Source organism: Glandiceps talaboti, chromosome 3, assembly GCF_964340395.1.
Source record: "Glandiceps talaboti chromosome 3, keGlaTala1.1, whole genome shotgun sequence".
In the NCBI taxonomy this organism is placed as follows: domain Eukaryota; kingdom Metazoa; phylum Hemichordata; class Enteropneusta; family Spengelidae; genus Glandiceps; species Glandiceps talaboti.
In genome coordinates this window covers 3,023,908-3,051,757 of record NC_135551.1, presented here as the reverse complement: position 1 = coordinate 3,051,757, position 27,850 = coordinate 3,023,908, and the positions used below count along the sequence as shown (strand labels likewise).

General features: G+C 35.7%; 2 protein-coding genes across 4 annotated transcripts in view; one reads left to right on the top strand and one right to left on the bottom strand.

Moving 5' to 3' along the window:
• Nucleotides 1-6,201: 6,201 nt before the first annotated feature.
• On the bottom strand, nucleotides 6,202-20,651 carry LOC144432690 (dehydrodolichyl diphosphate synthase complex subunit DHDDS-like). The gene is made up of 7 exons (XM_078120953.1): nucleotides 20,514-20,651; nucleotides 17,591-17,782; nucleotides 14,448-14,707; nucleotides 13,275-13,376; nucleotides 11,975-12,089; nucleotides 9,552-9,659; nucleotides 6,202-7,216 (listed from the first exon to the last, which is right to left on the bottom strand). The coding sequence occupies exons 2-7, from the start codon at nucleotides 17,777-17,779 to the stop codon at nucleotides 6,965-6,967; spliced, it is 1,026 nt and encodes a 341-aa protein (XP_077977079.1). The 5' UTR covers nucleotides 17,780-17,782; nucleotides 20,514-20,651; the 3' UTR covers nucleotides 6,202-6,964.
• Nucleotides 20,652-20,946: 295 nt separating this feature from the next.
• Nucleotides 20,947-27,850, top strand: part of LOC144433399 (bromodomain and WD repeat-containing protein 3-like) — a 48,244-nt gene continuing 41,340 nt past the window's right edge. For all 3 annotated transcript variants that reach the window (XM_078121705.1, XM_078121704.1, XM_078121703.1), the window contains exons 1-5: nucleotides 20,947-21,102; nucleotides 21,186-21,244; nucleotides 21,322-21,351; nucleotides 21,537-21,596; nucleotides 24,271-24,421. In XM_078121705.1, coding sequence (XP_077977831.1) covers nucleotides 21,054-21,102; nucleotides 21,186-21,244; nucleotides 21,322-21,351; nucleotides 21,537-21,596; nucleotides 24,271-24,421 — 349 coding nt within the window. In that variant the 5' untranslated portion in view covers nucleotides 20,947-21,053. The remainder of the gene's footprint in view (nucleotides 21,103-21,185; nucleotides 21,245-21,321; nucleotides 21,352-21,536; nucleotides 21,597-24,270; nucleotides 24,422-27,850) is intronic.

Here is a 27,850-nt window from a genome sequence, read left to right as displayed (position 1 = left end):
TAACAAAATATAATACTATACTGGCCAATAGCTGGACGGTTAACAAAATATAATACTATACTGGCTATTAGTCGTATAAAAATCACCAAAAACAAAGACTGATACAGTTCAGCTGATATGCTAAATACGTTCTCTTCAGTTAACCAGACCACTAAGGTCACTATAGATTACTTGTATGTTCTTGTCTATTCTCATCTTAACCTTCGATATAGATTATTTGTATATGCTTATCTATTCTTATCTTAATATTCAATATAGATTATTTGTATATACTTGTCTATTCTCATCTTAACATTCAATATATATTACTTGTATATTCTTTCCTATTCTCGTCTTAACCTTCAATATAGATTATTTGTATATGCTTGTCTATTCTCACCTTAACTCTCGATATATATTATTTGTATATTTCTGTCCACTAGTTTGTGAGAGCACCATATGTGATATTAGTTTGTGAGAGCACCATACGTGACATTAGTTTGTCAGAGCACCATACGTGATATTAGTTTGTGAGAGCACCATATGTGATATTAGTTTGTGAGAGCACCATATGTGTATTAGTTTGTGAGAGCACCATGTGATATTAGTTTGTGAAAGCACCATATGTGATATTAGTTTGTGAGCGCACCATATGTGATATCAGTTTGTGAAAGCACCATATGTGATATTAGTTTGTGAGAGCACCATGTGATATTAGTTTGTGAGAGCACCATATGTGATATCAGTTTGTGAAAGCACCATATGTGATATTAGTTTGTGAGAGCACCATATGTGATATCAGTTTGTGAAAGCACCATATGTGATATCAGTTTGGCAGAGTACCATACGTGATATTAGTTTGTGAGAGCACCATATGTGATATTAGTTTGTCAGAGTACCATACGTGACATTAGTTTGTGAGAGCACCATATGTGATATTAGTTTGTGAGAGCACCATATGTGATATTAGTTTGTCAGAGCACCATATGTGATATTAGTTTGTCAGAGCACCATATGTGATATTAGTTTGTGAGAGCACCATATGTGATATCAGTTTGGCAGAGTACCATACGTGATATTAGTTTGTGAGAGCACCATATGTGATATTAGTTTGTCAGAGTACCATACGTGATATTAGTTTGGCAGAGCACTATATGTGATATTAGTTTGTGAGAGCACCATACGTGATATTAGTTTGTGAGAGCACCATACTTGATATCAGTTTGTCAGAGCACCATATGTGATATTAGTTTGTGAGAGCATCATACGTGATATTAGTTTGTGAGAGCACCATACGTGATATTAGTTTGTGAGAGCACCATGTGACATTAGTTTGTGAGAGCACCATGTGATATTAGTTTGTGAGAGCACCATGTGATATTAGTTTGTGAGAGCACCATGTGTGATATTAGTTTGTGAGAGCACCATGTGAAATATTAGTTTGTGAGAGCACCATGTGTGATATTAGTTTGTGGGAGCACCATGTGATATTAGTTTGTGAGAGCACCATGTGTGATATTAGTTTGTGAGAGCACCATGTGATATTAGTTTGTGAGAGCACCATGTGATATTAGTTTGTGAGAGCACCATACGTGATATTAGTTGTCAATCTTTTTAAATCCAGATTGATGAAATGATTAAGTTTGAAGAAGATCTGCTACATGTTATCGAGAACATAAAATTAAGGAACATCAAATGTCAATTTTTAAATAAGCTACGCAAAGATGCTAAATGTATCAAACAGTCTGAAAACATGTTTATCCCAGCCGACAAAACTAACAATCATTACAAGTTACAGAAGGAAGAATACAAAAAACTGTTAAAAGACAATACCACAGCGAAATACAGGAGGACTTCCACTTCATAAACCGGACAAATCAATGCCGAAGCAAAATGTATCGCAGAGAAACTTCAACTGGATGATAGAATTGAAACACTTGCGCAGAAACCAGCATTCATTACAATCAAGGACCATAAAGATAACTTTCCCAACCACGTTCAATGTAGACTAATCAACCCCGCAAAAAGTGAAATCGGAATTGTAAGTAAAACCATACTCGACCGCATTAACAAGGACATTATCAAGGCCACTAATACCTATCAATGGAAAAACACTAATTCTGTCATTGAATGGTTCACATCTATTACCAATAAGCAATCATGCTCTTTCCTCACGTTTGATGTAGTTGAATTCTACCCATCAATCACCCAGAAACTTCTACATGAAGCACTTGACTTCGCATCAAATTTTACAGATATCAAGAACGAAGAAAAGGAAATAATTATGCATACAAAGAAAACCCTACTTTTCCACGATGATTCACCATGGCACAAGTCTAACCCGCCCTACCTATTTGATATTACTATGGGCTGCTATGACGGAGCAGAAACTTGCGAACTTATAGGCACCTACTTACTTAGTAAAGTCAAACATATGTTTGATAATGAGGTAGGATTATACAGGGATGATGGCCTAGCTGTACTCCGTAACCATTCACCATCGAAAGCCAACAAAGTAGCCAAGCAGCTAACTTCAGAATTTAAGAAACTCGGCCTTAGAATCACCACCGACCAAGGTATCAAAATTGTCAACTTCCTTGATGTCACTTTCAACTTGCGTGACGAGTCATACCGACCGTACACAAAACCAAATAACACCACCCACTACGTCAACAAGAAATCAAACCATCCTAAAGCCATAATTAAGACCATACCCAGCTCGGTAAACCAACGACTATCCAACATTTCCAGTGATGAACAACTATTCGACGCCACTACATCATCCTACCAAGATGCACTCAATGAAGCAGGATATAATCACACCCTCAAATTTGACCAAACAAGACACACTCAACACAAGCGGAATCGCAGCCGTAATATAACTTGGTTCAACCCACCTTACAGTAAACACGTTTCAACAAACATCGGTAGAAAATTTCTCAACCTCATCGACAAGCATTTCCCTATATCCAGTGTACTGCATAAAATCTTCAACCGTAATAATACCAAAGTGAGCTATAGTTGCATGGACAACATGGGTAAATTAATCAGCGGTCATAATAAAGCCATACTTTCAAAAGCTAAGCAAACACAACAAAATACCTGTAACTGCAGAAAACCAAAGGAGTGCCCTCTCGCAGGAAAATGCCTCATAAAAAGCGTTGTTTACAAAGCAACAGTCACCACTAATCAAGATCACAAATCATACATAGGCGTTAGTGACACAGAATTCAAAAGCAGGTTTAACAACCACAAGTCTTCATTTAAACTTGATCACAAGAAGAAAGACACTGCACTCAGTAAATACATTTGGCACCTAAAAGACAGCAACATTAATTACGACGTACACTGGTCAGTTCTCAAGCAGGCTTCCTCATACTCTAACGTTACCAAACGATGTCAACTATGCCTCTGGGAAAAATATTTTATTATAACTGCCGACAAATCAACGAACTTGAACAGCAGAACTGAATTAATCAGTAAATGCCGGCACGCTAACAAGTTCTTACTTAATAATACGTAACCTTTGTTGTCAATCTTTTTGTGTACACACAGCCATCAGTGAACACACACAAGTTATGTACATAATGCAGGATGTATAGCTAACGAATACTATTAAACCACACTATTACACCTGACGATCCTTCGGGTGAAACGGTCCGTAGTGTAATTCCACTATGTAATATCAGACTCGTCTTCTTTCATTTTTATGTATGATAGCTCTCCAAGGTGATCGAGCACTCTACTTGGCGAAAGAAGAATGAAATTATATGTATATATATATATATATATATATATATATATATATATATATATTATATATATATATATATATGTGTGTGTGTGTGTGTGTGTGTGTATGTGTGTGTGAAAATTTCTTGTGGTGTGCATACGTTTTTCAACTTATTTGAGTTTCACACTCCAATAGAGGGCGACATGACATCAAAAAGGTGCCAAATGAAAATGTGTGAATGTTTTCACACATTTTCAGACAATTCTGCCGACCTGAGGACTAGCGTTAAATTGAACCATATTAAAACCAGGGGTCTTGAAGACTCATTAAAGCAGTTTCACTTTGAGGACCCAAAATAAGACCTCGGAACTCGGTCAGGTCCCCGGAAGACGGCTGTGTATTCAAATGTTGGTCCTCAGATTGATAGCAATGCAAGTACACACACACACACACACACACACACGCACACGCACACACACACACACACACACATACACACACACATACACACACACACACACACACACACACACACACACACACAAAGATTATGGTGATATTTTGTGGTGTTATTACTACGGTATAATAATTATTTTTAATTCAAGGGTATATCCTGATTAATCAAGTCATTAAATAGCTTGTTTGTGGTACATAAAACAATTTATTCTCTTCCCTTTAGTAGTTACCACACTTCATTGTGAATGGTGGAATTTTAAAATACCATTTTTTTCTGTCATTTGATCCCAAACAGTAAAATGTAGCTCTCTGCCATTAATTTATCTCCTGATTCAACAAGCATTAGAAATGGTACTTTGTATAGTGATGAATCTATCTGAAATACTTCAGTCTTACTTGTTGTAATGTGAATGCTATAAACAAGTGTAGCACATAGACAAAGTGGTTTAATTCAGTGTTACTGGTTGTACTATAACTTATATAAACAAGTGAAGCACTTAGAGAAAGTGCTTTACTTCAGTGTTACTGGTTGTACTATAACTTATATAAACAAGTGTAGCACATAGAGAAAGTGCTTTACTTCAGTGTTACTGGTTGTACTATGAATGCTATAAACAAGTGTAGCACATAGAGAAAGTGCTTTACTTCAGTGTTACTGGTTGTACTATAAATTATATAAACAAGTGTAGCACATAGAGAAAGTGCTTTACTTCAGTGTTACTGGTTGTACTATAAATTATATAAACAAGTGTAGCACATAGAGAAAGTGCTTTACTTCAGTGTTACTGGTTGTACTATAAATTATATAAACAAGTGTAGCACATAGAGAAAGTGCTTTACTTCAGTGTTACTGGTTGTACTATAAATTATATAAACAAGTGTAGCACATAGAGAAAGTGCTTTACTTCAGTGTTACTGGTTGTACTATAAATTATATAAACAAGTGTAGCACATAGAGAAAGTGCTTTACTTCAGTGTTACTGGTTGTACTATAACTTTGTAGTGTGTAAAGCATATTGGCATGCACAGAGTACAACTACAGTTAACTCTTCGGTGGTTGATCATGAAAGTAATACCGATGACATTGACTTCTATAGTGTCAACATAGTTCACATTCTGTACAATCATATTTGTAATGAATCCAGCAGATCAATTCTTAAATCTTATCTTTAATAAATGTCTACCTATGTGCCCTTGTCTGAAGTATCTAACGAAAACTGCAAAAAAAACCCCCAAAAAACAAGGAATAGGACGAACCCATGAGTCCATTGAGGTAAAATTCATGTAGATACCATGAATTGCTTTAAAGTGTCCAATTTGCCTGAACAAGACACACTCAATACTAACTGTGTGTAAAATTGCTGTAAACATAAGATATCCAGTCAGTACTTCACATTTAACTCGCTCTGTTTACTTCCTAAATGGGCCTTTTATTTTTTGTAATTTCTAAAAAGTTAGGAGAGAGAGAGCGAGAGCGAGAGCGAGAGAGAGAGAGAGAGAGAGAGAGAGAGAGAGAGAGAGAGAGAGAGAGAGAGAGAGAGAGAGAGAGAGAGAGAGAGAGAGAGAGAGAGAGAGAGAGAGAGAGAGAGAGAGAGAGAGAGAGAGAGAGAGAGAGAGAGAGAGAGAGAGAGAGAGAGAGAGAGAGAGAGAGAGAGAGAGAGAGAGAGATTACCCACCTCATCACTTAACACCCCTCCCCATGTTGTGTTAGGATAATGGGGTATATGTACACTGGTGATTACGTGGGTACAGCACACCCCTCCCCATGTAACTTTCACCACTCTCGCCATTTTCTAGGGTAAACATTAAATTATTCATTATCTTTAAATGTTGAAATGTCTCTTTTCAACCACTCTTCCTATCTTATATTTTGTTACTTATATAAAGAAAAGAAAATAGACTTCTTATTTTGTCAGTCATGAGACTAATGTATTTAGTACATCATTGAATTAGAACAGACTTAGTCTTGTATTGTATGATGTGACATTGGCACTAAAATGTCAATACAATTTGAAGTTGATGAAATCTGTGTGAAGAGTGCCAATGATTACTGATATAGTGTATAACAACACTATCAGTAGTAGAATCAATGAAAATCAAGGCAGGTTTTAATATTTACAACACAATGGGAGTAATATCCAAATCATGGTAACTTTATTGTACTTAATGACACATGTTCTTAAAATCCCCTTTTAGCCAATTGTAATGATCAAGAATCCATGTCTGGCCATTCTCTCTGAATTGCCTTAGACATCTATATTTCTCCAATTTCAAACGTTTACATTCTAAGTCAAACCACTTTGGTTGAGTTCTGCTCTTTGGATTTACCAATACTTTTCTACTAAGACCATACTTTGAAGCAGCACAATCAAAGATATCTTGCCAGGCAGAAATATAATCATCTACATCAAAATTGACATTTCTCATTGTTCAGAGTGGAGGTAACTAACAAAACATTCACTCTGATCATTTTTCCAAACATACTTAATCTCATCAATTTCTGGCTTTGATGTTGTTTCATACATATTTCTGATAGCAAACAAATTAAACTTTAAAGGGAAATATTCAAAGTAAAATATCTCTCATATTACCAACCAAATTACAATAAATGAGAATGAAAATACAACATTTGAGAGTGGAATCTACGAATTTGATAAATTGAGAAATTTAGATACATACACCTCCTACAAATCTTCCTCCAGAAGATGTTTTAGGTGGCTGTCTAGTGAATACATTGAAACGTGGAAATGAGTTGGGAAGCTGTCACAGAATGTGATTCAATTTATCATATCACTGTCAATGTCTGACAACACCATGTTGTCTTGGAATGGTTTCTAAATATTTATTTCTCTTTTCATCTAAATTTGCTAAAAATCTGTGTTCCCTCTGCTCCCTTTCCCTTGTATATTGCTCTATTCGACATTGTAGACTGCTTTCTCTAAAGCCTTTGTTTTCTTTATGTTCGCTCTGAATTTCTTGTAAAACACACTCCTTGTCAGATTCTTTCTGTCGTTCTTCTCTCTCTTTAAGTTGGACATCTTTTCTTTTCTGTAAGATACAATGTATTTGTCAAGTGTAAGTATGACAATATCATTTGCATACAATTCTGATAAGAGTGAAATAGTGAATTCACCTTTACTAACAATGTTGTCTCTAGAGGTAATGGGTATACAGGTAGCTGACAGTGTTAAGGACCATTCTACATTATAGCATCAGCACAAATGGCAAACATTTTTAATATTCTCTCTGAAGATGAAATTGTCAAGTGACATGATTTTTCTAGGTGTCTCATACAATACACTCCAGTTTCATCAACCATTCCACATGTCAAGAACCAAGTTACTTTGTCACAACTATACCACATGTCAAGAACCAAGTTACTTTGTCACAACTATACCACATGTCAAGAACCAAGTTACTTTGTCACAACTATAACACATGTCAAGAACCAAGTTACCTTGTCACAACTATAACACATGTCAAGAACCAAGTTACCTTGTCACAACTATACCACATGTCAAGAACCAAGTTACTTTGTCACAACTATATCACATGTCAAGAACCAAGTTACTTTGTCACAACTATACAACATGTCAAGAACCAAGTTACCTTGTCACAACTATAACACATGTCAAGAACCAAGTTACCTTGTCACAACTATACCACATGTCAAGAACCAAGTTACTTTGTCACAACTATATCACATGTCAAGAACCAAGTTACTTTGTCACAACTATATCACATGTCAAGAACCAAGTTACTTTGTCACAACTATACAACATGTCAAGAACCAAGTTACCTTGTCACAACTATAACACATGTCAAGAACCAAGTTACTTTGTCACAACTATACCACATGTCAAGAACCAAGTTACTTTGTCACAACTATATCACATGTCAAGAACCAAGTTACTTTGTCACAACTATACAACATGTCAAGAACCAAGTTACCTTGTCACAACTATAACACATGTCAAGAACCAAGTTACCTTGTCACAACTATACCACATGTCAAGAACCAAGTTACTTTGTCACAACTATATCACATGTCAAGAACCAAGTTACTTTGTCACAACTATAACACATGTCAAGAACCAAGTTACTTTGTCAAAACTATACCACATGTCAAGAACCAAGTTACTTTGTCACAACTATATCACACGTCAAGAACCAAGTTACTTTGTCACAACTATACCACATGTCAAGAACCAAGTTACCTTGTCACAACTATAACACATGTCAAGAACCAAGTTACCTTGTCACAACTATACATGTCAAGAACCAAGTTACCTTGTCACAACTATAACACATGTCAAGAACCAAGTTACCTTGTCACAACTATACATGTCAAGAACCAAGTTACCTTGTCACAACCATACCACATTGCCATAACTTAACACCAACCACATCACATTGTTACTTGTCATACCTGTCATCATGCAAATCAGTGTCACAACTTGTCACCATCCAACCATGTCACACTGTTGCAATTTGTCACACATTACTTGTCACAACCAGATGACATTATCATAACATGTCACTACCACATATAACCACATCACATTGTCCCCATATAACCATATCACATTGTCACCATGCAACCATATCACATTGTCACCATATAACCATATCACATTGTCACCATGCAACCATGTCACATTGTCACCATGCAACCATATCACATTGTCACCATGCAACCATGTCACATTGTCACCATGCAACCATATCACATTGTCACCATGCAACCATGTCACATTGTCAACATGTAACATTGTCACAATGCAACTACATCACATTGTCCCAACTTTCCACCATGCAACCACATTAGATTGTCACAACTTGTCACCATGTAACCCAATCTGATTAAAATCTGATTTGGTAAAAGCGACTAGATGCCTTTATTTACCTCTATATGTACATCATTTTGTGTCGTTTGTTTTGTTCTGAGTGATCACTGCCATCCCACATCTGAACCTGTGTAATAGACAATCGCGTCTGAATCTCGTGATTGCGATTGGCCAATCATGATGAGCATTACGTTGGCATCTGCACACACTGGAGAAATTGAAGCGTGCTGATTGGTTGTGAAAACCTTACAATATTGTCGACATTCAATGGGATTGTCTATTACACAGGTTCAGATGTGGGAAGGCGGCGATCACTCAGAATAAAACAAATGACACAAAATTATGGAAATAGAGGTAAATAAAGGCATCTAGCTGCTTTCACCACATCAGATTTTAATCAGATTGTATGTAACCATATCACAATGTCACAACTTGTCACAATCTACTGTAGAGTGTCATTCACAGCCTTTAGGAACTTTTATTTATGAAGGGTTTATTGAGTTCAATGTAAAACCCAGGTTTAGCTGATATCTCACCTTAATGGCAGCATAATTCTGTTGATATTGTAGAACTGCTGCAAATAGATGCCAAATTGAGAACTCTGGCCATAGAACCTTGACAAATGACAACACTGAGAATGCACTCTGAAAACAAATAAACATTACATATTATTGACAATGGAGAAAATATTCAAAAGTGCCCAGAGATCTTCCCTTTATTGACAGTCTAGGTACATACACAAAACTCATTGCTTGCAATATTTAAAATGGCTGTATGGATGATGAGGATTGGGTACTTCTTTTGGATTTTTAATTTATCAAACAATTTTATCATTGCTTCCTATTTGAAAAAATAGTGCCAATGGCATTGTAGCACAACTGTACAGTTTTTAAAAATGTTTACCCACATGCTGATCCATGGTAGGTATAGATGTTCATTTGCTGAATGACTATCCAATTCTCTATCCAACCCTGTTGTTATCTTTACCATATACACAATCACTTGGCTGTTGCTATAGGCGTGGTCATGTTGCTAGACATATCTGTATATATTTTTTGAATGTTTGTTCACTTGTCTATGAATCCCTGATGTCATCATTACAATATACATTATCATTTGGCTGTTGCTATGGGTGTGGTCATGGTTGCTAGGTATATTTGCATACATTTTATCAATGCTTATCCATTTGGCTATTAAGGAAATCTGCAGGATAACTCTTTCGGAAACTTCTCACCAAGTTTCAGACTCATTGACCGAGCACTTTTTGAGATATAACTTTTTACCAAAATGAACATTTTACACCTAATTTGCATATCACTCATGGAATCATTGTGTGCTTAATATTTCTTCATCCGTACATCCCTAGATGCATTTCAATTAAATTTCAGCCCAATCTGCTCAGTGGTTTTGGAATTATAGATTTTTGACCAAAAAGACACATTTTCAGCTCTAATTTGCATATCGCTGATGGGACCATCATGTCATAAACAATTCTTAATAAAATCACCCTGAAGAATGTTTCACCCAAATTTCAGCCCAATCTGCCCAGTAGTTTTTGAGTTTAAGTTTTTTGACCAAAAATCACATTTTTTCACCCAAATCACAAACTGCTGGTAAGATCATTTTGATTTGAACAATTTCCCAACTAGACACCCAAGGTAATGGACCCACAAAATATCATGCCAATTGGTTGAGCGGTTTTTGACTTTAAGTTGTTTATACACACACATCCACACACACAGACAGACACACAGACAGACAGACAGGCAGACGCCGGGCGATCCCTATAGTACTACTACTGAACTTCAGTTCAGTTGTGCTAAAAAATATATAAGCAAAAGTATGTGCACCCAAATAGAAAGTAAGAGGGGGGGGGGGGCGATGGAAATAGCTTCACATTAGACTGTCAGCAGTCGCTCACACCTTTTTTGCTACGTTTTATCTAAAACTTAAGTCATCGCCATGCTTTGATCCGGAGCAATACTACTATAATCGCATACTGATAGCGAGGGCCGAAGCAACTGTTCTTCCTTGCCGTGCCCTCACACGATAACAGTAAGAAAATTTTTACTGTAGAATATTTGACATTTTGGTCATAGTTCTCAAAGTTTGTCAATCACAATCAACATGGCATTGCCAGAGTCACCAAGCAAGTCAACATATCTAGACACATTGGACAAGTGAAGGCGTTTTACTTACACACTAAATAAGCAATAAAATCTTTAATACATAAATATCATATGCATGATAACAGTCCATGAGTTGGACCCATTTGAGCTCCTTCAACTCACAGCTAGCTAGTACTTCTACTACGATAGTAGACTGTACATGGCACCATAGACTAGGGAGCATGACAATGTGTCAGATGTTGAGGTCATCCACAATGTCATTTACAAATGTTAAAAAATGCACGGTTGCAAGCTTTAACAAAGAAAGATTGGAAAGGAAAAAGTACTTGGTTGTGACCATCAAAATACATTTACGATGTCAAATTTGTGCTGCAGTGTACATGTATATGCATTGAATGTTGAGTGATCTTACATTGAACTGTATGCAAATCATACAATAGAGTGATACCCAATTCAATGACGTCACATCATGAATAAGTAATAGAAAGGGAGATGGAGCGAGCAAGAACAGTCGCTCGGGCCTTCTGCCCTCGCTATCAGTATGCAATTACAGTAGTATTGCTCCGGATCGGAGCATGGCAACGACTTTAGTTTTAGATAAAACGTAGCAAATAAGGCTCGAACGACTGTCGACAGTCTACTTCACACATATATTTATAGTAGTGTACATGTAGCATTTCACAGTTCAAAAGGTGGTGAGTGAAGAGTGCCCTCAAACAACTGCATAGGATGGTGAGAATGTTCACCACAGAGGGCAACATTCTTTATATGGCACATTCCCTTTCAGAAACATTTTGGTTTTGGAGTGATCAGTCAACAAAAATACTAACCTGCCAGAGTAGAAAGTCACTAAGTCTGACTTCACCTGAGGTTCTCACTAATAAGTCTGGGTCTTGGGAATGATTAGTATACAAACATTTTTCAAGCATCTCTTCAGACACATCACTGCATGGAATGAACAACAAAGTAATATTTTTGTACACCCATTCAATAAAAGACAATACCTCCAACATCCACAATATAATGAAAAATAGCGCCAATGCCATTGCAGCATTGCAGCAAAGTTTGGAAAATGATTGATGATGTAATTTTCAGAGGGTTTGATTGGTAGGACAGTAATCTGTTTTGGCAATCACAGGGTTTGATTGGTAGGACAGTAATCTGTTTTGGCAAGTTGATTCATTACCCATCTCTGTTGCTATCTTTGTATTATGATACTATTGGTTGCTGCTATGGGTGTGTCTACAGCTGTTATGCTTTATGCTACCATTATGTTCTACATGTATGTCAAAGCTGCACTTGCTGCAAATGGAATGTTTTTTTTTTAAAAATGTTTTGTTAGGTACAATGCATAAATTACTTGTAACATTGTACACTGTGAACTGTTTTGCATCAGCTGTGGATAAATGCATTTTTTCTAGTTAAATACATGATAAATCAAATTGATTTTTTGGACTTACAGATACACTGAGAATCCCCTATGAGATACCCTATCACTGGATAGACCCCTTGTCTACAGTGGTACAATGTACCCCTATGAGATACCCTATCAATGGTTAGACCCCTTGCCTACCCTATGAGATACCCTATCACTGGATAGACCCCTTGCCTACCCTATGAGATACCCTATCACTGGATAGACCCCTTGCCTACCCTATGAAATACCCTATCAATGGTTAGACCCATTGTCTACCCTATGAGATACCCTATCAATGGTTAGACCCCTTGCCTACCCTATGAGATACCCTATCAATGGTTAGACCCCTTGTCTACAGAGGAACAATGCACTCCTCCTAAGAGAGAGCCTATCACTGGTTAGACCCCTTGTCTACAGAGGAACAATGCACTCCTCCTAAGAGATACCCTATCACTGGTGAGACCCCTTGCCTACCATGAGATACCCTATCACTGGATAGACTCCTTGTCTACAGAGGAACAATGCACTCCTCCTAAGAGATACCCTATCACTGGATAGACCCCTTGCTTACAAAGAAAGCAGTAAAGAAATATTCAAATAAATAGTGGTTCATCCTCATGAGGTGTTCAGTCAACAATTTCAACTACTAATTTTCATTGTATGTGATTGGAAAAAGTTTCCTTTGACAGTGTGTATATTGTTTAATAGAATACCTTGCTTTCAAGTAACCATCCTCTACTCCTGTAGCTAGTTCCTGTATTGCAGTGGTGATTTCATGTCTGGATGTGTATGCAAAACACACATTGAGAACTGCTCTGGAAAGAAATAATCAAACTATCATTACTAATAATACACTAAGTCAAAAAAATATGATGTTTGGTAAAATTGACTACCAGAATTGTTCACTTCCATAAAAATATCATGATTTCTAAACTCAGTTTGATCATAGACCCTCCACCCAGTAGAGGGTCTATGGTTTGATCATTTAGGAATGTTACTGTACTAACAAACCAAGAAGTAGTTGTTCTTTCAGAATATGTAAAACAAATACCATCATTAGAAATATCCAAACCGTACTTCTCCAACCTGCCAATTAAACAACACTCACTATCACTAGGTCCTAGTCCTAGTATTACCATCAGTAAGTTCAATTGTTTGTAGGAGTCTCAGTGTCTGTATATTTATGCATGGACCTGTATGTCAAACTTTCAAAAACAGTGTAGTAATAATTTCTAACTTATATTATGGTGATTGGTACATTCTTTGATACTAATGCTACAAATTATGATAATCTTGCTACTAGACCTACACTTACAATGTATGGCTTGACGTTATGTCTCCAAAATGACAGCTTGAACAGCAATACAAAATAGACATGTGAGAATTGATAGTGCCCAGTCAATTGACAGGGGTATTTATAGACAATGTCTATGTGTCATAATGGAATGAACATTTGACTGTCTAGGTTAATGAGAATTTTGATCCAACACTGTGAAGAATATTTTGAAAATATTCGTACCATTTCACATTTGTAAGTGTAGTGAATAGGTAGCTCAAGCACAGATATTAATGTCGATCATTCAGTTGACTTATTTTCAAGGGGTTTCCAGGGGAAGGTCACATTTGTTTTCCATGGGTTTGAAATTCCAGGTTTTCCAGGACTGTGTGAATCCTGCACTTCTCTATCATTGGGTTGTTTTCCATTCCTTTCCCTATCAAAGAACGTTCTCAGAATGTTGAGGATGTAAAACAATATGGTTTGTTAAGGAGGGGAGGTAGGGGTGGGATGGGGGGAAGGGAGAGTTTGTCTTATGGGGAGAGAATTGTGAATTCTGAAAGCTTATATATTCTGGAGAGTCAACTATTAGTACACACAGATTACTTACTTGTCATTATCTTTGGAGAAATTGACAGCATCAGCAATGGCATCCTGTACGTCATTTGGTAATAAACTAATATCTCCAAGTACTCGGACACATACACCATATTTTTGAATCATATCTTTTTCCTCCATCAATTTGGCAAATTTTTGTCTTGCTAGTTCCATCAATCCATCCACTTCTTCCTTGGTTCGTTTAAAGTTTTCTATACTGAAGGCATACACTGTCACTTCAGTGATCCCTAAATCTAAACACCATTCTAAGGTCTGTGAACAAACAACAAATTTTTATCAGCAACATTCAAACTTGTTATTTTTATTGTATTGTTTTATTTTGTTCTGGGTTACATTATGTCTTATTACTCAAGTGTTGTGTTGCCATTTGTTTGTATTATATTATGTTTATATTACATACTATATTGTACTACATTGTGGAGTCATGATGGGTGAATGGTGTGGAGTCATGATGGGTGAATGGTTAGCGTGACCAGCTTGGAATGTACAGGTTGCAGGTTTGAGCCCCGTCACTGCCTGCTGTTTGTTTCTGAGTGGCTAAAGTCCTTGGGCAAGATTTGAACCACGACTGTGCCTCAGTCAACCCAGCTGTATAACTGGGGACCTGGTAGGATGTAGGTTGCAATGTGAATGCTTTAATCCTATGCGCTGCAATGGATTGTATGCTCCCCAGGGAGTTGAGAAAGACTGAAGGGTCGTTGTGCCGTTCTAAACCGAGCTAGGGGTAATAATTGTAAAGCAAAGATAAATTACAAAAGTCAGAACAACTGTTGAAATTTCTTGTGATTGAGTTGATTCATGTTCAATTAATACAACTTTGAATTTAAAACAGTAATATGAAATGAAAGACTTTGTATCAAAATGGAAGAAATTGAAACTAGGCCCAGGATAAGTAACGTAGATGTGAATAGGTCTTTTAAGCTTTCTCCTTATCGGTGACCCATCGAGGTAAATTTTAATTGCCAATGATCTTTGACCACTTAGACTAAAGTCACCATGGCAAAATTTGACTCAAGACTTTTTCAACTTTAGGTGGAAATAAGACCATCTATAAACACTTAAAGGTGAAGACCGCTAGTAAGAGAGACAGATTTAGTCATCAGACTGGCTACCGAAATAGCTACAATGTATCTATAAAGGTTTAAAAAGATGAGCTACATGTATTATCAAACTATATGCTGTAGTATAACCAATAGTCTGATAATAGCTCAGCTATATGTATTATCAAACTATATGCTATAGTATAGCCAATAGTCTGATAATAGCTCAGCTATATGTATTATCAAACTATATGCTATAGTATAGCCAATAGTCTGATAATAGCTCAGCTATATGTATTATCAAACTATATGCTGTAGTATAGCCAATAGTCTGATAATAGCTCAGCTACATGTATTATCAAACTATATGCTGTAGTATAGCCAATAGTCTGATAATAGCTCAGCTATATGTATTATCAAACTATATGCTGTAGTATAGCCAATAGTCTGATAATAGCTCAGCTACATGTATTATCAAACTATATGCTGTAGTATAGCCAATAGTCTGATAATAGCTCAGCTATATGTATTATCAAACTATATGCTGTAGTATAGCCAATAGTTTGATAATAGCTCAGCTACATGTATTATCAAACTATATGCTGTAGTATAGCCAATAGTCTGATAATAGCTCAGCTATATGTATTATCAAACTATATGCTGTAGTATAGCCAATAGTCTGATAATAGCTCAGCTATATGTATTATCAAACTATATGCTGTAGTATAGCCAATAGTCTGATAATAGCTCAGCCACATGTATTATCAAACTATATGCTATAGTATAGCCAATAGTCTGATAATAGCTCAGCTCCATGTATTATCAAACTATATGCTGTAGTATAGCCAATAGTCTGATAATAGCTCAGCCACATGTATTATCAAACTATATGCTGTAGTATAGCCAATAGTCTGATAATAGCTCAGCTCCATGTATTATCAAACTATATGCTGTAGTATAGCCAATAGTCTGATAATAGCTCAGCTATATGTATTATCAAACTATATGCTGTAGTATAGCCAATAGTCTGATAATAGCTCAGCTATATGTATTATCAAACTATATGCTATAGTATAGCCAATAGTCTGATAATAGCTCAGCTCCATGTATTATCAAACTATATGCTATAGTATAGCCAATAGTCTGATAATAGCTCAGCCACATGTATTATCAAACTATATGCTGTAGTATAGCCAATAGTCTGATAATAGCTCAGCTACATGTATTATCAAACTATATGCTGTAGTATAGCCAATAGTCTGATAATAGCTCAGCTACATGTATTATCAAACTATATGCTGTAGTATAGCCAATAGTTTGATAATAGCTCAGCTACATGTATTATCAAACTATATGCTGTAGTATAGCCAATAGTCTGATAATAGCTCAGCTATATGTATTATCAAACTATATGCTGTAGTATAGCCAATAGTCTGATAATAGCTCAGCCACATGTATTATCAAACTATATGCTGTAGTATAGCCAATAGTCTGATAATAGCTCAACTATATGTATTATCAAACTATATGCTGTAGTATAGCCAATAGTCTGATAATAGCTCAGCCTTGTAAGTACATGTAGTATATCTATACATTATTGTAAGTACATGTAGTATATCTATACATTATTGTAAGTACATGTAGTAATCTATACATTATTGTAAGTAAATGTAGTATGTCTATACATTATTGTAAGTACATGTAGTATATCTATACATTATTGTAACTACATGTAGTATATCTATACATTATTGTAAGTAAATGTAGTATATCTATACATTATTGTAACTACATGTAGTAATCTATACATTATTGTAAGTAAATGTAGTATGTCTATACATTATTGTAACTACATGTAGTAATCTATACATTATTGTAAGTACATGTAGTATATCTATACATTATTGTAACTACATGTAGTAATCTATACATTATTGTAAGTAAATGTAGTATGTCTATACATTATTGTAAGTACATGTAGTATATCTATACATTATTGTAACTACATGTAGTATATCTATACATTATTGTAAGTAAATGTAGTATATCTATACATTATTGTAAGTACATGTAGTAATCTATACATTATCCTTACATCAGCAAGTTTATCAAATCCTTTGACGTGGCCTTCATGACGGTGTAAATGACTTTTCCTGGCAAACCTTCTATTGCCATCCATAATGAAGGCAACATGTCTAGGGATTGGTCCTTCTTTCAACACATTGGCACAGAATTTAGTAAACCAATTTGTGGTCCGCCTTTCTTCTTCTGGAAACCATGACATCCTCTATTTGAAAAATATACACATTGATATTAATACGCTATTTATGAATTTTATCAATTATACACATTGATATTAATACGCTAATTATCAATTTCATCAATTATACACATTGATATTAATAGGCTAATTATCAATTTTATCAATTATACACATTGATATTAATACGCTAATTATCACTTATCAATTATACACACTGATATTAATACGCTAGTTATCAATTTTATCAATTATACACATTGATATTAATACGCTAATTATCAATTTTATCAATTATACACATTGATATCAATACGCTAATTATCAATTTTATCAATTATACACATTGATATCAATACGCTAATTATCAATTTTATCAATTATACACATTGATATTAATATGATAATTATCAATTTTATCAATTATACACATTGATATCAATACGCTAATTATCAATTTTATCAATTATACACATTGATATTAATACGCTAATTATCAATTTTATCAATTATACACATTGATATTAATACGCTAATTATCACTTATCAATTATACACATTGATATCAATACGCTAATTATCAATTTTATCAATTATACACACTGATATTAATATGATAATTATCAATTTTATCAATTCTACACATTAATAGTAATACGCTAATTATCAATTTTAGCAATGATACACTGATGTTAATATGCTAATTATCAATTTTATCAATTATAGACATTGCTATTGGTATGCTAATTATCAATTTTATCAATTATACACACTGATAATTATCAATTTTATCAATTATACACACTGATAATTATTAATTATACACACTGATTATTATCAATTATACACACTGATAATTATCAATTTTATCAATTATACACACTGATAATTATTAATTATACACACTGATAATTATCAATTTTATCAATTATACACACTGATAATTATCAATTTTATCAATTATACACAGATAATTATCAATTTTATCAATTATACACAGATAATTATCAATTTTATCAATTATACACACTGATAATTATCAATTTTATCAATTATACACAGATAATTATCAATTTTATCAATTATACACACTGATAATTATCAATTTTATCAATTATACACAGATAATTATCAATTTTATCAATTATACACACTGATAATTATCAATTTTATCAATTATACACAGATAATTATCAATTTTATCAATTATACACACTGATAATTATCAATTTTATCAATTATACACAGATAATTATCAATTTTATCAATTATACACACTGATAATTATCAATTTTATCAATTATACACAGATAATTATCAATTTTATCAATTATACACACTGATAATTATCAACCGTGGAAATAAGATTGTTGTTTGAAAATAAAGTTATCCATACTTGTTTTATTTAATGTACAGCTACTGTTTAATATCATTCAATGTGTACTCGTTTCTTGATATACCTTGATAACAGGTTATATACTTGAATGCTACCAACCAACTGACCAACCAACCAACCAACCAACCAACCAACCAACCAACCAACCAACAAACCAACCAACCAACAAACCAACTGACCAACCAACCAACAAACAAACCAACCAACCAACCAACCAACCAACCAACCAACCAACAAACAAACTAACCAACCAACTGACCAACCAACCAACCAACAAACAAACCAACCAACCAACCAACCAACCAATGCAAAATGTTTCCCTACTACAGAACAAGATGGCAATGTAAAGCAAAATACAGTTGCAATATCTACAAAGTAAAAATACAATACAAACTATCTTTACTGTCCATGACATTATAAATATGCAAAAAAAAACATTCAGTACAAATATATATAACAAACGAAATCCACTGGCAACCACATTTTAGACAAAAGTTTAAGTGTTACTACTACTAGTTTTCTCCTTATACATGTAAACATTTATGACTTGGTGTGTTGTTGTTTATGACTTGGTGTGTTGTTGTTTATGACTTGGTGTGTTGTTGTTGTTTATGACTTGGTGTGTTATTGTTTATCATAAAACCGTCTTTGGCTTTAAGAGCTGGTTAGAATTTCGTGACCCGAGAAACAAAACAAGCTCCCAAGTCCTCGTATCTACATGATCAGCTGATTGACAAAGGATATGCATTGGTAATTATAACATAACGAGGTCACGTAAGTCATGGATGTATTAGTGAGATACATCCATGCGTAAGTACACGTACATGTGAGATCATTTATAAAATAATATAGCATATTTTCCACAACTAGGGACAAGTATATTCAGGCTTAATTAAAGGAATATCGAGGAAACCCGGAAAGGGAAAGGAATAAAACCGCGCCTGTACACGCTGACGACGACCCGATGAGAGTGATGAAATCACTCGTCAGCTGATCAGTGAGCTGAGTGTGGTCGGTAACCACATCAAGGCCAGCTGTACGTTACGATATCAATCTACTGCAGAAACTAAAAATATTGCACAACGTTTTACATGAACCGCATTTGTATGTTCTTTAAAAAAATGTAACCCAACGTTTTTTTACTCTCACTTGGTGTTTTATTCGTTAGTTCGTGTCGTTTACTACTACTGCCAGTGTCACCGGTGTGGTAGTACACGTACCGTACGCACGTACGTACACAAGAGTTCCCACTAAACTAATGGCCATACTGCCACTGGTGAGGACATTTTCCATTCCGTTATACGACACTCCACAGTAAATAAAATGGCAATTCGGATTAAGAATCGACAACAATCGACTCACCTCTTACGTAAACTGTATATTTCTCACCATATATGAAATATGAAAAAAATCGACCTTGAATACATCAGAAAGTAGTCAATTCCTTGACATAAGCGTACGTTCTGAACCGACAAGGTAATACATTATAATTAATCTACGCATGCGCACTTTAACAACATTGAAAATCCGCCGGAAAAGTGTATGGGCGCGTTACCGTGTATAACTCCGCGAAATGTTGTTTTTTGGGCATAAATCACGAAATATCGCCGAATAATCATGTTGAATGGCTCACTTATATTTTTAAATGATAAAGTGATAACAAAGCAAAATTTCCTCAGTCCCCTCGAATGCAGCATATCTTTCGTCCTGTAATGAACTATTATCAGCGGATTAATATTTATGAGGTCGACCATTTGACCTATTTCGAATATGCGTGTGTCGATTTCTATGTCTGACTGAATAGAGAGAAATATCGTCGCCAATAGCCGAGGCTTCGAGTCCACAAATTGACATTTACCGGTCGGAAAACGTAAACACATCAAATATATCAAATCTAAGAAGATGTCTGAAGAGGATCGGGAGGCCAGAACGGTCTCCCAGCTCGAATCGGGTGAGTTCTTTAGCCTTCGAGTCGATCGACCCTTTTCCGTGGCGTTACATTTGTGCTAAATTTTCCCTCTCTTCTCTTGGCAGAATTGTACTTCCTTATCGGCAAATTCCTCGCCTGCGGCCCGTGTACGAAGACAACTGAGGTGAGAAATAACCATTTGTGATTTTTGTGGTTTTCATTCTGTCGTTGCCTGTCTAATTTTTGTCTTTTTCATTTCAGGTTTTTAGACAGGAACTCGAACAACATCAGGTAAGGAGCGAATTTGGATGTTCAATCTGCTGTGTGTGAAGCCCAATGAAAAGCGCACAGAAATATTATTTTTCGCTAAAAATGACGAATTTTTATATTTATTGGTGGTTTTTACAATTTTATTTAGCACATTTCGTTGTAACATATTATTACCCTTTGTTCAACATTGTCATCATATTTTACAGTTGCTGTTGAGGAGGCTTGATTGGGAAGGAAATTCACATAGCAGAACGTTCGAAAACTTGGTAAGAAGCGCAAAACTTTCTCAACTTTGCGCAAAAGTTTAAATTTCCCTCGAAAATCCTGAAAAACCCGGAAATTTTCAAACATTTTGCATTTGACGTATTTAGGTGGAGTTGATGGAGTTGTTCTAGGAAAACGTGGTGTTTTGGACGGAATCTCATCATTTTAGTATAAAATAATACGAAAGAAAATGAAAATTTTGGTCGAAAAACGCGATCTGTTTGTTAGATGGAATTTGCATACAAGAACTGGAATAGTATTACCTGGTGACGTCAAGGCTGATATGACCGCTCCACCAATGACAGCGAACGCATCACGTGAACAGGGACTATTTAGGTTATGTGAAGGTCATTTGTTATCTGCACAATGATTGGTCAAGGGACCATGACATAATGGAGACATGTTTTATTCATGAGTTTTGTATAGCGTCAACACACTGCATCATTGTGTATTGTGAATAGCCACATATACAGATATAAATTATGGCTATTGAACATAACAACCACTATAACATATTTACATGAACAATTTTATGACATTTTTTATTGAGTTCCATTTTACATGTAAAATATTGGGTATGCTAATAATATCAAACAAGAAATGTATAGGGTATGCTAATAATATCAAACAAGAAATGTCTCCTTTCTTTCTGTCAGTTGTCAGTTTCCCAAGTCTGTCAACAAAGTTTTTTTTTCTGTGCCCAGTCACCATAAATGGACTTTGTTCTGTGTAAGGCACAAATGGACTGTTCTGTGTAAGGCATAAATGGACTGTTCTGACTGTGTAAGGCATAAATGGACTGTGTTCTGTGTAAGGCATAAATGGACTGTGTTCTGTGTAAGGCATAGATGGACTGTGTTCTGTGTAAGGCATAAATGGACTGTGTTCTGTGTAAGGCATAAATGGACTGTGTTCTGTGTAAGGCATAGATGGACTGTGTTCTGTGTAAGGCATAGATGGACTGTGTTCTCTGTAAGGCATAGATGGACTGACGTGTTCTGTGTAACACATAGATGGACTGTGTTCTCTGTAAGGCATAAATGGACTGTGTTCTGTGTAAGGCATAGATAGACTGTGTTCTCTGTAAGGCATAAATGGACTGTGTTCTGTGTAAGGCATAGATGGACTGTGTTCTGTGTAAGGCATAGATGGACTGGGTTCTGTGTAAGGCATAGATGGACTGTGTTCTGTGTAAGGCATAGATGGACTGTGTTCTGTGTAAGGCATAAATGGACTGTTCTCTGTAAGGCATAGATGGACTGTGTTCTGTGTAAGGCATAGATGGACTGTGTTCTCTGTAAGGCATAAATGGACTGTGTTCTGTGTAAGGCATAGATGGACTGTGTTCTGTGTAAGGCATAGATGGACTGTGTTCTGTGTAAGGCATACAGTGTTTTATTTAAGGGCGTTAAGTAGGTAAAATCTACCGGGGTTCCCACATCATTTTACCGGGGTTCCCCACCTAAACTATGATACATTGCATGGGAAGCACTACCAGTTTTACCTCTTTCCCCCTTTCTGTTACCGGGGTTCCCAAACCTTAGCAAAAACACTGGCATAGATGGACTGTGTTCTCTGTAAGGCATAAATGGACTGTGTTCTGTGTAAGGCATAGATGGACTGTGTTCTGTGTAAGGCATAGATGGACTGTGTTCTGTGTAAGGCATAGATGGACTGTGTTCTGTGTAAGGCATAGATGGACTGTGTTCTGTGTAAGGCATAAATGGACTGTTCTGTGTAAGGCATAGATGGACTGTGTTCTGTGTAAGGCGTAAATGGACTGTGTTCTGTGTAAGGCATAGATGGACTGTGTTCTGTGTAAGGCATAGATGGACTGTGTTCTGTGTAAGGCATAAATGGACTGTGTTCTTTGTAACGCATAGATGGACTGTGTTCTGTGTAAGGCATAGATGGACTGTGTTCTGTGTAAGGCATAGATGGACTGTGTTCTGTGTAAGGCATAGATGGACTGTGTTCTGTGTAAGGCATAGATGGACTGTGTTCTGTGTAAGGCGTAAATGGACTGTGTTCTGTGTAAGGCATAGATGGACTGTGTTCTGTGTAAGGCATAAATGGACTGTTCTCTGTAAGGCATAGATGGACTGTTCTTTGTAACGCATAACCCAATGTGTCTAAATATACCCTATGTTTCTTTGATTCCATAAAAAAAGTGATATTCAAGTTTGTATCTGGATGATTATAATTTTCATTCATATTATGGCCGTTTATTTAAACAAGTGGTTCATACTTTACTTTTGACTGCAATTGTCATTTCTAAGGCATTCAGACTTATTTCTAAGGCATTCAGACTGTTATTTCTAAGGCATTCAAACTGTTATTTCTAAGGCATTCAAACTGTTATTTCTAAGGCATTCAAACTGTTATTTCTAAGGCATTCAGACTGTTATTTCTAAGGCATTCAAACTGTTATGTGTCACTGTACAAACCTGTATTTCCTTTTTTAGATCACCATTTTAAGGTGTTTAGAAACAAAACAAGTAGGAGAAAGCTATCCTATTAAATGTATAATCTTGTTATTTTGTTAGTGTCAGGTTACTAGTATTTCTTGAATTCTAAATTCTTTATGAAAATATCACTTAATGAATCTTAAAAAATATATTGAATATGATTAATTTCATTTTAACTTGAAACTATTTATCTTGTTGCAATCGACAGCAAAACAGTCATCCTCACATTACAGATGATCACTTAGCTAAAATCTGTCAACGACTTGGTCCAATTCTTGATAAAGAAATCAAGCCAAGAGTCACTGGAGTACAATCCTTACTGGGAGCTGGTCAACAGTCTTTACTCAGAACATTGAAAGGTAAGAAACAATTAATTGTACTTAAATTGTAATGAAAGAATTGTAGTTGTGAGTTTGTCAGAACTTTTAAGGTATTGTTGAATCACTAGAACTTAGTCTAAATATCAACATGATATCCAGTCAGAGATCTTAGTCTAGATGTCAACATGATATCCAGTCAGAGATCTTAGTCTAGATGTCAACATGATATCCAGTCAGAGATCTTAGTCTAAATGTCAACATGGTATCCAGTCAGAGATCTTAGTCTAAATATCAACATGATATCCAGTCAGAGATCTTAGTCTAAATATCAACATGGTATCCAGTCAGAGATCTTAGTCTAAATGTCAACATGATATCCAGTCAGAGATCTTAGTCTAAATATCAACATGGTATCCAGTCAGAGATCTTAGTCTAAATATCAACATGATATCCAGTCAGAGATCTTAGTCTAAATATCAACATGGTATCCAGTCAGAGATCTTAGTCTAAATGTCAACATGATATCCAGTCAGAGATCTTAGTCTAAATATCAACATGGTATCCAGTCAGAGATCTTAGTCTAAATATCAACATGATATCCAGTCAGAGATCTTAGTCTAAATATCAACATGATATCCAGTCAGAGATCTTAGTCTAGATGTCAACATGATATCCAGTCAGAGATCTTAGTCTAAATATCAACATGATATCCAGTCAGAGATCTTAGTCTAGATGTCAACATGATATCCAGTCAGAGATCTTAGTCTAAATATCAACATGGTATCCAGTCAGAGATCTTAGTCTAGATGTCAACATGATATCCAGTCAGAGATCTTAGTCTAAATGTCAACATGATATCCAGTCAGAGATCTTAGTCTAAATATCAACATGATATCCAGTCAGAGATCTTAGTCTAAATATCAACATGGTATCCAGTCAGAGATCTTAGTCTAGATGTCAACATGATATCCAGTCAGAGATCTTAGTCTAAATGTCAACATGATATCCAGTCAGAGATCTTAGTCTAGATGTCAACATGATATCCAGTCAGAGATCTTAGTCTAGATGTCAGCATGATATCCAGTCAGAGATCTTAGTCTAGATGTCAACATGATATCCAGTCAGAGATCTTAGTCTAGATGTCAGCATGATATCCAGTCAGAGATCTTAGTCTAAATGTCAACATGATATCCAGTCAGAGATCTTAGTCTAAATGTCAACATGATATCCAGTCAGAGATCTTAGTCTAAATGTCAACATGATATCCAGTCAGAGATCTTAGTCTAGATGTCAACATGGTATCCAGTCAGAGATCTTAGTCTAAATGTCAACATGATATCCAGTCAGAGATCTTAGTCTAGATGTCAACATGATATCCAGTCAGAGATCTTAGTCTAAATGTCAACATGATATCCAGTCAGAGATCTTAGTCTAGATGTCAACATGGTATCCAGTCAGAGATCTTAGTCTAAATGTCAACATGATATCCAGTCAGAGATCTTAGTCTAAATGTCAACATGATATCCAGTCAGAGATCTTAGTCTAATTGTCAACATGATATCCAGTCAGAGATCTTAGTCTAAATGTCAACATGATATCCAGTCAGAGATCTTAGTCTAGATGTCAACATGATATCCAGTCAGAGATCTTAGTCTAATTGTCAACATGATATCCAGTCAGAGATCTTAGTCTAAATGTCAACATGATATCCAGTCAGAGATCTTAGTCTAAATGTCAACATGGTATCCAGTCAGAGATCTTAGTCTAAATGTCAACATGATATCCAGTCAGAGATATTTTCTAGTGTATCATTGACATTAAAGTGTACATGCAAAGGTACATACTTTTTTTCGTAATTATGTTTATTTTGCCATAAAAATAAAGGAAATCGGGTTTGTAATAGTGCAATATAATTCTAACACGAGAAATTGCGCGAAAAATGAGGCACTCTTGGCTCAGCCACAGAGCACCTTCAGGTAAGTACCTCTCATTTGCATATGGATAGGACAGGATTTGGAACTTTATGACGTCACTTCGGGAACACAAACGCATTCGTCAGTGTATCTTTACATGCAAAGCCATTATGGTCGAACCAGAAGGTCAACTTCTAAACCCGTTTTCGCCAGAACCCGACGTTGAATATTGATCAGATTCCTCAAGCGTAGAGCAATACACTCCAGCATTAACATCTGATGGTGTGATTTAGCCAAATTCATTCGAACCGACCGCTAGCAGTAACAATAGTTCCTCTGGTAGTGAATGAGTATGTCCTAGTGAAGCCGTGTTGTTTACATAAAGTGGATGCTGTTATCAGCGTCCTTTGTTGACATAACTATTCAATTGGTGGAAAACAGCTCCTGCAGACAATGTAATCGAAACGAAAATTACCTAATATTTCCATACCCATCAAACATACAGAGATCGAATGAGAATGGCTTCAATAGTTCCCCATAATATTCTCTCAAGTTGTTCAAACGTAGCATGTGTCATAACAGTACATTTGATCTATGACCATTCAAAATCTTCGCGAAAGTAGACCCACAAATTCGTTAGAGCAGAACGTTTTGTTGGATAACCGTCCCTCTTGAAAGCTATGTGTACACGTACTTTATTTCATTTTTACTGCGTTCATTACCATCCACACAGTGACATGAAGTGGTTTCATCTTCTTTCAAAGCACGGCCCATGTTCACTGAAGCCGGCCGTACTGTGGTGTATTGTGTATTGTCTCCGACCATTTTTGTTTGAGTTTTTTATGGATAGACATGTCTTACGTTGTGGAAGTTATTTGACCTGGGAGCGTGAAGCTTAGTGCTGACTGTGCTTTGCTGTGTCCATCCACTTTTGACATGTGATTGGCATGACACGGTAATTGTTCATGTAGACAAAACAATGGAAACAAAAATAGCAACACTATAATGAGCGTTGCGTCTTTTTACTTTGATATGATTCCGACGATGTATGTGATGTATCACAATGAAAACGATCGACTACCAGCAACATGGAAATCAAAACATACAATCGGACTACGCATTGTTTAAAAACAAATGCTATCGTAATGAAAATATTTTATGAAGCTAACTTGCTTTCTTGAAAACATCATTTCAAATTATTTTATTTGTCTTCCTTTTTTCGCTTTGATCATGGCTACACCGGTGGCGTGGAGAACCCCGGCCCCGGTAACATTTACCGACTTTCACTGTATGGCGTCACTGTCCAGTTTTTACGTGATTTCAACTGCCTTCACCCATTATTACCTACTCAGTTATATCACTCGGAAATATGTGTAGGGTGATGTTTCACTGCGGGTGCTGCCGACAAAACACCAAGGAACCATTGTTGTCGGAAGACTAAACTGGTACACCACAATATGTACAGTTACAGATAATACTATAATGCAAGCGTAATTAGTAATTCATAAGTAAACATTACACAAAGGCTTAGAAGGCTTTTGTAACACGTGGGACC

Excerpts from the sequence above, each read along its gene's own strand:
- LOC144432690 (XM_078120953.1), bottom strand. The coding sequence starts at position 17,779 with ATGTCATGGTTTCCAGAAGAAGAAAGGCGGACCACAAATTGGTTTACT. Across the intron at positions 12,090-13,274 it reads GATGGTTACTTGAAAGCAAG|TGATGTGTCTGAAGAGATGC; the intron begins GTATTCTATTAA and ends CATTCCATGCAG. Across the intron at positions 7,217-9,551 it reads AGAATTATGCTGCCATTAAG|AAAAGAAAAGATGTCCAACT; the intron begins GTGAGATATCAG and ends TGTATCTTACAG.